The 13,097-nt window shown below is 42.8% G+C and overlaps 4 protein-coding genes across 6 annotated transcripts; 2 read left to right on the forward strand and 2 right to left on the reverse strand.

Annotated features, from left to right (window-relative positions):
* Window positions 1-931: 931 nt before the first annotated feature.
* Window positions 932-3,897, reverse strand: alg10 (ALG10 alpha-1,2-mannosyltransferase). The gene is made up of 3 exons (XM_058077093.2): window positions 3,674-3,897; window positions 3,095-3,292; window positions 932-2,347 (listed from the first exon to the last, which is right to left on the reverse strand). Exons 1-3 carry the CDS (start codon window positions 3,842-3,844, stop codon window positions 1,292-1,294), a joined length of 1,425 nt encoding a protein of 474 aa, XP_057933076.2. The 5' UTR covers window positions 3,845-3,897; the 3' UTR covers window positions 932-1,291.
* Window positions 3,898-4,337: 440 nt separating this feature from the next.
* On the forward strand, window positions 4,338-5,373 carry tprkb (Tp53rk binding protein). Its single transcript, XM_058077099.2, has 4 exons — window positions 4,338-4,643; window positions 4,740-4,862; window positions 4,933-5,109; window positions 5,170-5,373. The coding sequence occupies exons 1-4, from the start codon at window positions 4,503-4,505 to the stop codon at window positions 5,254-5,256; spliced, it is 528 nt and encodes a 175-aa protein (XP_057933082.2). The 5' UTR covers window positions 4,338-4,502; the 3' UTR covers window positions 5,257-5,373.
* On the reverse strand, window positions 5,364-7,501 carry LOC131131991 (L-threonine dehydratase catabolic TdcB). The gene is made up of 7 exons (XM_058077098.2): window positions 7,404-7,501; window positions 6,756-6,936; window positions 6,507-6,688; window positions 6,305-6,435; window positions 6,083-6,231; window positions 5,922-6,011; window positions 5,364-5,657 (listed from the first exon to the last, which is right to left on the reverse strand). Exons 2-7 carry the CDS (start codon window positions 6,934-6,936, stop codon window positions 5,416-5,418), a joined length of 975 nt encoding a protein of 324 aa, XP_057933081.2. The 5' UTR covers window positions 7,404-7,501; the 3' UTR covers window positions 5,364-5,415.
* A 60-nt stretch (window positions 7,502-7,561) lies between these two features.
* trmu (tRNA 5-methylaminomethyl-2-thiouridylate methyltransferase) lies at window positions 7,562-12,639 on the forward strand. 3 transcript variants are annotated; one of them, XM_058077096.2, is made up of 11 exons: window positions 7,562-7,845; window positions 7,929-8,094; window positions 9,764-9,870; window positions 9,937-10,059; window positions 10,138-10,310; window positions 10,380-10,433; window positions 10,513-10,579; window positions 10,658-10,758; window positions 11,226-11,370; window positions 11,452-11,534; window positions 11,612-12,639. In XM_058077096.2, exons 2-11 carry the CDS (start codon window positions 7,952-7,954, stop codon window positions 11,765-11,767), a joined length of 1,152 nt encoding a protein of 383 aa, XP_057933079.2. In that variant the 5' UTR covers window positions 7,562-7,845; window positions 7,929-7,951; the 3' UTR covers window positions 11,768-12,639. The 3 variants fall into 3 exon arrangements, with proteins under 3 accessions (XP_057933079.2, XP_057933078.2, XP_057933080.2); XM_058077095.2 differs by having other exon boundaries at window positions 7,562-7,813; XM_058077097.2 differs by lacking the exons at window positions 10,513-10,579; window positions 10,658-10,758 and having other exon boundaries at window positions 7,562-7,813.
* The last annotated feature ends 458 nt before the right edge of the window (window positions 12,640-13,097 follow it).

The raw sequence follows: 13,097 nt of genomic DNA on the forward strand, positions 1-13,097 counted from the left end.
ACTTGTTTTGTTGTACTTGTGGCCCACAAGTTAGTTAATATAATAATAATACTTTTTCCTTCTTTCGTGTAATGTATTTCCAGTTATATTTCCAGTGCACGTGTGGCATCCATCACACTGATGTCATCGCTGTACTCCTTACAGCCACTAGGGGGCATCATTCAAATGTGTCTGGGGATTGTTTTGACTCTGTGATGTAAAAAAACAAAAATACACCGTTTCGGCGTCCTATCAATCACGACTCGGCGTTCATGTCATTTATTGCAGTTGCGTAACATTACATAATGTTTGTCATCGATGGTAATGACAATGTATGGTCTTTACTGCGGTATTCCATAGTCTATAACACTGCAACAGCAGTCAAATCCATGTTAAATTAATACCTCATGTCTCATTAACATTGACAAGGCATGTTCTTACATAAAACTTTTGTATTATATTGTGGGGTGTACCTAATATTGTGGCTGGTGAGTGTTTTGATAACTACAGTATGTCATATTAATTTACTCTGCCCTAAGCGATTACAGCCAAGCGTGTCGTACAGCGCCTCCTAGTGGCACGTTATGGTACTCACTCATGGTTGTGGACATACTGTTACAGTTTACTAACACTATAGTGTACTGTAGTAAAGTACACAGAAGTGTATGTGTTTTACTATACACAATTTCAGTTAAAGTGTAACATTTTTCGACATTTAATATTGATGAATATATTATCGAACAATAATTTATTTATTTTTCAAAAATATTTGTAGTTTATAACAAAAACATTGAAATATAAGATTACAATTAAAATGAGAAAATAAAAAATATATAGTATAAAATCCATTAGAATTAAATTCTAATGTATAATTAAAATTAAATAACAATTTCACTTCAGTGGTACAACTTCTCATGCACCATTAGCTGTTGTTCATTTGTGTTGTGTAACGTAAATAACATTAACTTAGGTGCCTAATAAACAAGCCTTTTAAGAGCTATTTAATGTATTTTTTATTGGTGACGGCAATGCATAGACAGCATAAAGCTGGAGATATATGACAAAGGAGAAGAGATTGATGCAGAAAAGTGACACAGACACAATTACAGAGAGGACAAAGCACTTGAACACAAACACGGCGGATAAAAAGCAACATGAGTCCATCTGACACATTTAAAGTCAGGAAGAAAAATAGGTCTCTTTAATTATACAGTAAAAATTGACATTTTGTAAAAAAGTTGCTTCATATTTGGTCTCCATGACATCCAAATAATTATACGATGTCCTCTTTTCCTGATATTCCTGGCTCTATTCACCACATGAACCGCTGTGTGGCGCCACTGTCTGGCCAGTGGAACGTCTTGGTGATGAAGATGTAGATGGTGGTGGCGTTGACGGCCGTATACAGAAAGAACTCCAGCACCAGTCGGGGTAGGGACGGGATGGGCATGTGCAGACGGTACATCAGGTACGGGACGATGAAGTAGCGGAATTCCAGGAGCTTCTGTGGTACGGTGGCGGCCAGGAGGCACGCCAGGAACGCCAAGCTCCAGAAGAGCGAGCGCGATTTGAGAGAATCCAGGAAGTTCCATCCGGCGAACACGTAGGCGGGGATGAGGAGAAAGCGCACCACCTCGTGCTTCTGGAAGATCCTTTTCCACACGTAGAAGGTGAAGTGACGGTTGTCTGCCAGAAGGTACTTGTGCACGGCGGTGAACTTCCACACCAGGAGCAAGGAGATGACGGCGCTGATGAGGAAGAAAAGCGGCTGCCTTTTCAGCGCCTGCAGGAAGCGAAGCACGCGCTGGTAACACAGCGACACGGGCAGAGAGAAGAACAGGGAGTAGGCGAGGAAGTAGAAGAGCTGAGGGACGTTGAGGCAGACTTCGTGGCTTGTGCGGTCACCCACTACAATCCCATCGTTGAGCCATACAAAGCAGAGGAAGGCCACGCCCACCAGCACGTAGGGCCACGCAACCAACAGCACCGCCTTCACATGACTCCTGGAAGTTAGGAACTCCAGAGTGAAAAGCAGGACTTTTTTAGCTCCACTCCAAGAAAGAGGGACCTGGAATGACCTCTCGTCTGTCTTCTTGGTGTGCGCCACCCTCCAGGCGTCGTCCATCTGGGCGGCCACCATGGTACCCGCGCAGAACGCCACCCAGATGATGTTGGTCTGGCGGAAGAAGACGGCTCCGACTCCGAGGAGCGCTGCGGCCTTGTGGCAGCCGTGCAGAGTCATGAGGTAGGTGAAGAGGATGAAGAAAGTAGAGCCGGCATCCGTGTAGTACAGGAAGTTGAAGAAGTAGAGCACGGGGAAGGTGGAGAGCGACAATGCGGAGAGGATGCGGCGAGCGGCTGTTCGTGTCTGGAAGAGAACAAACAAAAACACTAGTCAAAGATCCTCTAAATGACAGGATGGGGACCTCCTGCAAAAACCTTGAACAACATACTCCTCTACATGACGGGAGTGCTTTACTACTTAAAGATCTCCTGCAACAATACTTGTCAATTGACTTTTACTCTTTTTTATGGGAAGAGTACAAAAACTGCAGTACATCTACTGCAAATAATAAATAATAGTAAATATCCGCTATATGACAAAAGAGCTCCCAAGTTTCGAACTGAGCTTGCGGACCAGATTTGAACAGCCTTGCCGTTAGGCCATTTATTCTCAAACTGTGGTACGAGTACCACTGGTGTCACGCAGGTTTCATAGAACTCATTCATTCATTCATTTTCTACCGCTTTTTCCTCACGAGGGTCGCGGGGGTGCTGGAGCCTATCCCAGCTGTCTTCTGGCGAGAGGCGAAGTACACCCCGGACTGGTCCCCAGCCAATCACAGGGCACATATAGACAAACAACCATTCACACTCACATTCATACCTATGGAGAATTTGAAGTGGCCAATAAACCTAGCATGTTTTTGGAATGTGGGAGGAAACCGGAGTACCCGGAAAAAACCCACGCATGCACGGGGAGAACATGCAAACTCCACACAGAGATGGCAGAGGGTGGAATTGAACCCTGGTGTTTCATAGAACTATATTATAAATATATACAAGACATATGTATGAACTAATACAAAAGTTTGACATCCACTATATCACAGACCTTCTCCCTCGGGTGCAGCCTGCAGACCAGCCGGTAGAGCAGGTAAAGGATGCCGCCGTTGAAGAGGAGGTTGATGAAGCGCAGCATGGCTGTTGAACACACCACGTCACCTGTAAGGTCAGCGACACGCACCACAGGTTTGATGATGCCCACCGAGACCAGGTAGAGTCCCGGCAAGGTGGTGATCATCGGGTCCCACTGTGGAAAAAACAAAAATAAGCCATAAAAGCTATTAACTCTTAACAGTGCCACTAAGTGTGTTGTATTGTTTGAGAGTTTGACAAAGCAGGGACAATCCGTGTTGCATTCTGAGAAATGTATGAGCCCTAGCTTGGTTAGGTGCGATACAAATAGCGGTATCACGATATCGACCCGATACTACACTGACATTGGATCAATCCGCCCACCTCTGTTGGGTGGTGGGGTAGTTATCATGGATGAATGTGCTGAAGATGCCTACAAACAAGCCATATACGATGCAATAAAAAATGCAATCTAAATAGTTTTTAAAAAAATCAAAAGTCGCCGTTCACGGATTAGCTCCCCTCGCTAATCCGCTCATTGTGATGGACACTTTACCTCGTTGAATTTTCCATGGCAGTACGTTTGAGCCTGAGGCACATGAAAAATCTCATCCATGTACGGCTCTCTTTGCTCCCGGGTAATTTTGGAGAACAGCAGGCAGGATACCAGAAAGTTGGTGCTGCACAGAGCAGTAAATATGTAGCCTTCGAATTTATCCATCGTCATTGTCCGCGCGCAAATAAAGCAAACGTCACCGGAAACTAACTGAGGAAATGTTGTTTAACCCACATAACTACTGGATGCGCGACTGGACGCTGCTTAAAAGTGTAAATTTGGGATTATTGTTTAGATAGTGGCAATAAACGGAAGCTTTTATTGTTGACAGCTAGTGGTCCGCTTTGTAAATGGGGTCGGTATAGAAACAACAGCTACATTGTTTCCGGGATATTGCCATTCGCGCCATTCGTTAAATATCGACCAATGGCCTAGCATAAAACAACCATAATTTGTATGTGAAATGAATATGTGTAAGATGAAGTATTTATGATTGCTTTTGTTTTTCCAAGTGGCAATAAACGGAAGCTTTTATTGTTGGCAGCTAGTGGTCCGCTTTGAAAATAGTGTCGATATAGAAACAACAGCTATATTTTTTTTCCGGGATATTGCCATTCGCGCCATTCGTTAAATATCGACGAATGGCCTAGCATAAAACAACCATAATTGTTATGTGAAATTAATAGCTGTAGGATGTAGTCTTTATGATTGCTTTTGTTTTTCCAAGGAATCTACTTCCGGTGTTACAGTGTTATTGGTCCTCCGTGCAGCCATTGCACGCTGGCTGTATGAAGCGTTTCCAACTGTAACGTGTTCTGAACTCGCCAAAATGCATTTATCTCATGAACTGGAACTTTTCCCTAACCTCAATGTGACCCAGATACTTTTCAAAGATGTCAAAAATGCCGCCGAGCTGAGACAAAATGCAGTGGAGGGGACAATAACCGGTGCCTTGATCAACCCCACGATGGTAAGTTCTGACAAAGTGCTTACTGAATGGAGACTTAGCTGGTAACAATTGTTTCAACAAGCACGTTGGATTATGATAGTTTACTTTTATTGCCAGCTGGTGAGTCCCTTCCAAGTACTAGTGGCCGCAAATAAGGCAGTCCACTTAAACAAAACTGGTAAGATGAAGACAAGAAGCTTGTTTTCAGAGATCATCTTCAACCTGTCACCTACTAATAATGTAAGTCGTTTCATTGTTAGTCTATGTACTTGATTATAACACACGTTTAAAGTTAATTTTATCCTTGCAGATCTCAGAGGCCTTCAAGAGGTTTGGGATTTCAGATGGTGATGACTCCGTCCTAGTGGTCTTGGTCCACAACAAAGAGGAATCACAACTTGTGACAGACATCACAGCCAAAGTGGATGGACAGCAGGTTCCGCTGGATGACTTGTCCTCCCTCTCAGACCATGCAAAGATTAAAAAGGTACTGTGGAATAATGAATGTTACTATTTGTCTTTCCAATCTTGCCATCTCGTCTTCCAGCTGTACAAAATCACACCCCAGGAGGAGAAGTGTGGGACTCTTCTGGATGCAGTCGTATGCAGAATGGCCACCAAGGATGTCATGTAGCTGCTATATTAATCTTTACATATGGTCTATTGTTATATATATCCTTTTCAAGCAACATACTAAATCTCTTCTTACAAAAAAAGCAAAAACTGAATTAAAAAGAAAAGTTTTATTTAATTTTGCTGCCTCCATTACTGAGGTATCCTATGGACTCGTCTGTCAGTCTGGGAAGTTTCCGAGCTCGTCTTTGCCGAGGTTCCCACCGCTTAGAATGCAGACGACGTCCTTCCCCTCAAGTTTAGGTATCTTGTTGGAAGCGATGGCGGCATAAGCAGCGGACCCCGATGGCTCCACCACCAGGCCCGCCTTGTAGAGCGTGGACACGGCCGCCTTGATGTCATCATCGCTCACCAGGACAATTCCTTCCACGTAACGCTGGCACAACTCGTAGGGCAGCATGCCTGAAGACGGGGGTTATTCAAGTACAGTACTTAAATGTCTAGGTACATTTTCTGATTTCTGTTTTCTGAACTTTGTAATGTTGCACTTGTTAAGTTGTGCACTCTTATTCTAGTTTTTAAGAGCTACTAAAAATGTGGTGTTGACTGGTTAATGTTTCATAAACCCATATTAAACAGTTGATCTAAAATAGAAATGAATATTCAATTACATCCTTTTAAACATGTTCTAATATACATACGACAATAGACAGGTTGATATCCTACCTGCGAACGGCGGTGCAAGTCCTGATGCAATACTGTGTGTGTCCATGTCCACCGGCCTCTTCTCTATGAAGCTCTTAAACATGGTGCAGGCTGCCCTCAAACATAACATTCACAGCAGTCATGCCGCTGATTTACTTACCATTTTTAGTATCAGGTTTTACCTCCTTCTGGTTCCACACCATAGATTCTGGTCTTCTTGCAGCCTGACAGTTTAACTGCAGCTGCCACCCCGGCCAGCAGTCCACCACCTCCGCAGCACACAACCACAACATCAGGCTCAGGCACCACCTCCAGGACCTCCAGACCCAGACTGAACTCACACACACACAATTCAAGGTGACCCATTTGTATTTTTTTCTATATTATTCCAATCTTAAGTATACCTGGCATGGCCTGCTATCAGGTCAAGGTCATCATAGGAGTGCAGGAAGGTCATGTTGTCCTCTTGAACACAACGCTTCACCACATCCATCAGGCAGGAAGTGGGAACTCGCTCCACATCTAACCCGTAACTCTAAAGAGAAATAGGACCACCACTTTAAAAATGTGATATAAGAATTTGTGCCTGTGTGTGGGATGTGTGACCTGGATAAGAACGGATCTGGACACTGGTGCAGTTTCGGGCATCACTACTTTCCCTTTTGACCCATAGTGTTTTGACGCATACGCAAACGCCTTCCCATAATTTCCAGCAGACATTGTGACAAAATGACCACCATTTGGTCTCCTGGCAAACTGGTTGGCCACCCCTCTAATTTTGAAGGACCCTGCAATTCAAAACACGTGTGTTAATTTGGTGTGCAAAAGCGTCTTTACAATAAGGTCTATTATCACCAGTTCTTTGCATGTTCTCCAGTTTGATGTGGATGTTGCGAGCGTTGTTGGGAGGCAAGGTGGTCTGGCTCCAGGGTATCATGGGGGTGTTGATGACCCCCAAGGGGCTGCTTCTTACTGTCACCCTGGCATTTAACAGAAGATTCAGGGTGACACTGTCAGCAGACACCTCATCAGCCATCTGTGCACAAAAAATATTACTCATAAATGCTTTTAAAGTCCCCAAACATGTTAAAAATACATGAATCATTTTCAGTTCAACTCCATAAAGGGTGTATTACAAAATTGGGAGACGTGTAATCTAATCCAGTCAATCTCTCCTTGCAAATTCTGCAGTTAACGTGTTCTCAATAAAGACTCCGGATGAGTTCCATTTCAGACCCTTTACTTTGAAGCACTATAAAACTGAACATACAGAAATAAAGCATGCAAATTACGATTTGCATAAGATACAAGTAGTTTAACATGAACGAAATGCATTTAAACTAATGCGCTAGCTCGATGCGAATTGCACTGGAAATCCTCATATATGTATTAGCGGTTAGCATGAGCAATTTACATGGCCAACACCCCCCAATTAGGACAACTAGTTAGGCATTTAATTGTGCATTCCACTTAAACAGATAATACATAATAAACATAACATACTTTCAGGCAAACATTTTCTACAATTGAAAAAAAACCAAAACAAGACTAGCACGCAGTCGCTACTTCCTGACTACGGCAAAGCCCAGAGGACAAATTTCACGTTCACCGGATGAATGTACGACACAATAATTGTCGTGTGACGTGTTTACGGCTTGGATTTGGGGTCGCCTTTGAAATTAAAATTAAAGGTTCCGCTTTGACTGGTGATTCTCGCCGGACGTATTTCCCCAACGGACTACACGCCTCTTCTTGTGAATGATGAGCTAATTTTCGTTCGTTCCTTTAGCTTAAAATAAATGAGTGTCGTGACCGGGAATTGTTAAAAAAGATGGGTGTTATAAGGCACGTCGTGTGCGCCATGTCAGGCGGCGTTGACAGCTCCGTTGCGGCCTTGTTATTGAAGAGAAGAGGTGAGACGAAACCCCATGGGTCAGTTTATTAGGTACACTAATGACGTCCAGTACGCGAGTTATATCAGTTGTATATATGGAGTTTATATGTTACTGTTTTTTTAAACCTTCTGAGGATATAACGTGACTGGAGTGTTTATGAAGAACTGGGACTCCCTGGATGAGAAAGGAGTATGTACTACAGAGAAGGATTGTGAGGACGCCTACAAAGTGTGCCAAATCCTGGACATCCCTTTCCATCAAGTGTCATATGTTAAAGAGTACTGGCATGAAGTTTTCAGGTATGTTAAGCTACCCTGTGTAAGTTATAAAACCATTTTGTACGTACAGTGCATCCGGAAAGTATTCACAGCGCTTCACTTTTTCCACATTTTGTCATGTTACAGCCTCATTCCAAATTGTATTAATTTAATCTCTTACCTCAAAATTCTACACAAAATACTCCATTATGACAATGTGAAAAAGTTTTTTTTTTGACTTTTTTTGAATTTATTAAAAATAGAAAACTAAGAAATCACATTTGCATAAGTATTCACAGCCTTTGCCATGAAGCTCAAAATTGAGCTCAGGTGCATCTTTTTTCCACTGATCATCCTTGAGATCTTTCTACAGCTTAATTGGAGTCCACCTGCAGTAAATTCAGTTGATTGGACATGATTTGGAAATATAATAACTGTCTATATAAGGTCCCACAGTTGACTGTGCATGTCAGAGCACAAACACCAAGCATGAAGTCAAAAGAACTGTCTGTAGACCTGCGAGACAGGATTGTCTTGAGGCACAAATCTGGGGAAGGATACAGAAAAATTTCTGCTGCTTTGAAGGTCCCAAGACGTTTGGAACCACCAGGACTCTTCCTAGAGCTGGCCGGCCTTCTAAACTGAGCGATCGGGGAAGAAGGGCCTTAGTCAGGGAGGTGACCAAGGCCCCGATGGTCACTCTGTCAGAGCTCCAGCGTTCCTCTGTGGAGAGAGGAGAGCCTTCCAGAAGGACAACCATCTCTGCAGCAATCCACCAATCAGGCCTGTATGGTAGAGTGGCCAGACGAAAGCCACTCCTTAGTAAAAGGAACATGGCAGCCCGTCTGGAATTTGCCAAAAAGCACCTGAATGACTCTCAGACCATGAGAAACAAAATTCTCTGGTCTGATGAGACAAAGATTGAACTCTTTGGTGTGAATGCCAGGCGCCATGTTTGGAGGAAACCAGGCACTGCTCATCACCAGGCCAATACCATCCCTACAGTGAAGCATGGTGGTGGCAGCATCATGCTGTGGGGATGTTTTTCAGCAGCAGGAACTGGCAGACTAGTCAGGATAGAAGGAAAATGAATGCAGCAATATATAGAGATATCCTGGATGAAAACCTGCTCCAGAGCGCTCTTGTCCTGCTGAAAAATGAACCTTCGCCCCAGCCTGAGGTCAACGACCCGAAGCACACAGCCAAGATCTCAAAAGATTGGCTTCAGAACCACTCCGTGAATGTCCTGGAGTGGCCCAGCCAGAGTCCAGACTTGAATCCGATCGAACATCTCTGGAGAGATCTGAAAATGGCTGTGCACAGACGTCTCCCATCCAACCTGATGGAGCTTGAGACTTATTGCAAAGAAGAATGGGCAAAACTGCCTAAAGATAGGTTTGCTAAACTTGTGGGATCATATTCAAAAAGACTTGAGGCTGTAATTGCTGCCAAAGGTGGATCAACAAAGTATTAAGCAAAGGCTGTGAATACTTATGTAAATGTGATTTTTTTGTTTTCTATTTTTAATAAATTCAAAACATGTCAAAAAAAACCTTTTTTCACATTGTCATAATGGAGTATTTTGTGTAGAATTTTGAGGTAAGAGATTAATTTAATTCAGTTTGGAATGAGGCTGTAACATGACAAAATGTAGAAAAAGTGAAGCGCTGTGAATACTTTCCGGATGCACTGTAATTGTGCACCTTTGCAGTAATCTGTTGAAGGAATATGAGAAGGGCCGGACTCCAAACCCGGATATCCTCTGCAATAAGCACATCAAATTCAATCATTTCTACAAATATGCTATCACAAATCTTGGTAAGTCTCATTTTAAGACATATAAGATATGTTAAGCGATAGCTATGATAGTTAATCTGAATACAGGTGCTGACGCCATGGCGACCGGCCACTACGCGAGGACCTCTCAGGAAGACGAAGAGGTTTTTCAGCAGATGCACAAAACCGTGCCTCTGGTGTTGTTCAGAAACCGCTTCGAGTTCAGAAATCGTACGTTTGCATTTGTACCACCGTGCGTCATTGCTTCATCTCTGCTGACTCACCGCCTTCCTCTCTCTGTCGCTACAGCAGTGAGGATGTACAAGGGGGCCGACCTGCTTAAAGACCAAACATTCTTCCTGAGTCAAATCTCCCAGGATGCCCTGAGGCAAACCTTGTTCCCGCTCGCCGGGCTCACTAAAGAGTTTGTGAAAAAGATGGCGGCTGAAGCCGGCTTTCACCATGTGCTACAGAAGAAAGAGGTACGTCTAAATAAGAGAAGAATGGAATGAGGATGTTTTCATTGCAACTTGAATTGAATATTGTTTCAGAGCATGGGCATCTGCTTCATTGGAGAGAGGAACTTTGAAAACTTTATTTTGGAGGTAAGCTTTATATATGACCCACATTTAATGACTTACTATACCAATACATTTATATCCAACCCCCCTCCCCTCGCCCCAGTACCTCGAACCTAAACCTGGAAACTTTGTGTCCATAGAGGACGGCACTGTTATGGGAACACACAAAGGTATTGCATGTTTACACTATAGTTGTGGGGGGGACTTAAATGAACTAATGTTAATCATACTTATACCTGTCAATCAAGGTTGGTTCACTCTGACGCTGGGCCAGAGGGCGCGGATAGGGGGCCTGAGAGACGCCTGGTTTGTGGTAGACAAAGACGTCATTACCGGCAACGTATTCGTGGTGAGATTGCTCTTAAAGATACAAATTTGGGAGTAGAATGGCAAATAAAAATAACTTAAAATGCGTTCCCCTAGTATCTGCTACATAAGTACTCAAATTTAGTCATAAAGGACATGACTGGAAATATGAACTACAAGAATTCAATGGAATTGTATGGAAAAAAAGAGGTGTGTTATACACTGGAATGGGCGTTGCAACGTAGGGAGAGACAGGCTTATTGGGAGGAGAAACCACTACACTGCTTTGTTATCACTGTCCGTTCCATTAAAGCAGATTCTTTCACATCCCTATTCTTATTCATTCCTTGAGCACACCTAAGTAGTTCTATTACACTTTTTGTACAGTATTAATATTCATGTGAGTCATAACACGAAAAGTAAAAGGAGGACCGACTGTATTTTCAGTTGCACGATAGCAATAGCGCTCAATTTTGTGGCTGTGGCTTCTTTACATCCTTCTCCTCTCAGGCCCCTTCCACCGATCACCCATCTCTTTTCCGTGACACTGTGCGAACGGACCGCTTCCACTGGATAACGATGGACCCGCCTCCCGAACTAGCCAGGAGCAAAACGATGACATGCAACTTCCGCTTCATCCACCAGATGCCGCTAAGTCTGTTGTGCTGCTAACATCCCAGAACATCAACACAAAATCACATCCTTAGAGAATGTTTTTTTTTCCCTTTGCCCCCAGTTCCTTGCACTGTGACACTAAACATGGATGGCTCTGTGTGGATCTCACTTTCGCAGAGAGTCAGAGCTTTAACACCTGGACAGGTTCAATTCAACTTTATTTCTGTAGCACTGACGCACAACAAAGGGCACAGTGCATAAAGAGTCGTATTCTGTGTCAGTTCGCAGTGCTCTACAAAGGCGACGAGTGTCTGGGTAGTGGCAAGATCATCCAGCTGGGTCCCAGCGAGTTCACCATTCAAAAGGGACTGGAATGCTCGGCGGTGGTGGCTGCGCGGCTCAGGAACGAGAAGCAGGATTCAGAACCAGTCAGATGACACCACCTCATAAAGTACACTATTTTTTGAGTATTTATTGCACACGTTTTTAATGCACAACTCCAAGACCATGGATGGTTAAACACAGTTAAGCTGACTTTTACTGTTTCGGCTTGTTTATGCATTGATTGTTAAACTGTCTACGATCACTCATGTGCTCTCCAGAACTTGAAAAATCAAGTTATAAATAATTCAAGTTAGCAGTTCATCAACAAACGGTATTCAAAACAAAAATACACAATATTAGCAACTGAATACTTTTTTCCCCACATACTATCAGTGGCGGGGTAAGGGTCCTTGGTGGCTCAAAGCATGAAATTCATGGGGCCCGCCCCCAGCCCATCCATGCACCCTGAAAAAAATGGTTTTTTTTGCACAGAAGGCCGTAAATGCCCATTGTTGTCATTTTTGTGCAGTACATGTATTAGCACTTTGGACACACGGTTTATAAATACAATTGCCGGAAAATAAATAGAAAACATCTTGATAAAATAAGAAGAATATATTGTTCAATATAGTTAAGATATATTTTATTGTTATTGTCACATGATTGGCTTTTCCCCCTATATTTTAACTAGTAAACATTTCCCTAAAAATGTAAATCACTTAAATATTATCCTGTGTGTCGATATTTTTCTGTAGGTGACTTGATTACTAAAAAGTGTCATTTCATTTCAGGGTTTTGCATTCTTGTACTTTAATCGTTCGCTATGAAATGACTGATCAGGATTGTTGCGACTAGGTCCTTGTTGCGAATGCTTGTAGTGCAGTGTTTGTCCGTAGGGGGCGGTGTTGCACAAGATAAATCTTCCTGTTATACTGTATTGTGTTTTTTGGGGCACAAATGAATAAAGCTAGATCATTTATTAGAACGTGACATCTTTTTAAATGACCCTTTTTATTGAATTGTGAAATTATATTAAGTAATTATAAATATCTGGCGATTCAAAACATACATGAACGTCAATACACCAATTTAAGATTGATGGGAAATGTCATATTTGTGATATTCGATAAAAAAACGAAATAATAATAAAAAAATAGGATGTGACGGAATTAGATCAGAATTTACAGAATATTACAATTGTACAAATACATGAAATAACCAAATAGTTGGCAAAGTTTTTCCTCCCTGTACCTCCCTTGTATCTGTTGCTATTACGAAGTGTAGTTGGGGGGGGGGGGGGGGGTGAGCAACAGTCTTTAAAGTGCATTAGGAATTTAAAACAAGCCCTTACCTTATTAGATTAACAATGCACTTGTGCGCATTGGTCGCCCGGTCAGAACCACTTCCTAAATCTCCATGAGAAAAAAAAGCCCCCCCGTGAAA

The sequence above is a fragment of the Doryrhamphus excisus genome, linkage group LG2, assembly GCF_037039965.1.
Source record: "Doryrhamphus excisus strain RoL-2023G ecotype Guam linkage group LG2, RoL_Dexc_Guam_v1.1, whole genome shotgun sequence".
In the NCBI taxonomy this organism is placed as follows: Eukaryota; Metazoa; Chordata; class Actinopteri; order Syngnathiformes; family Syngnathidae; genus Doryrhamphus; species Doryrhamphus excisus.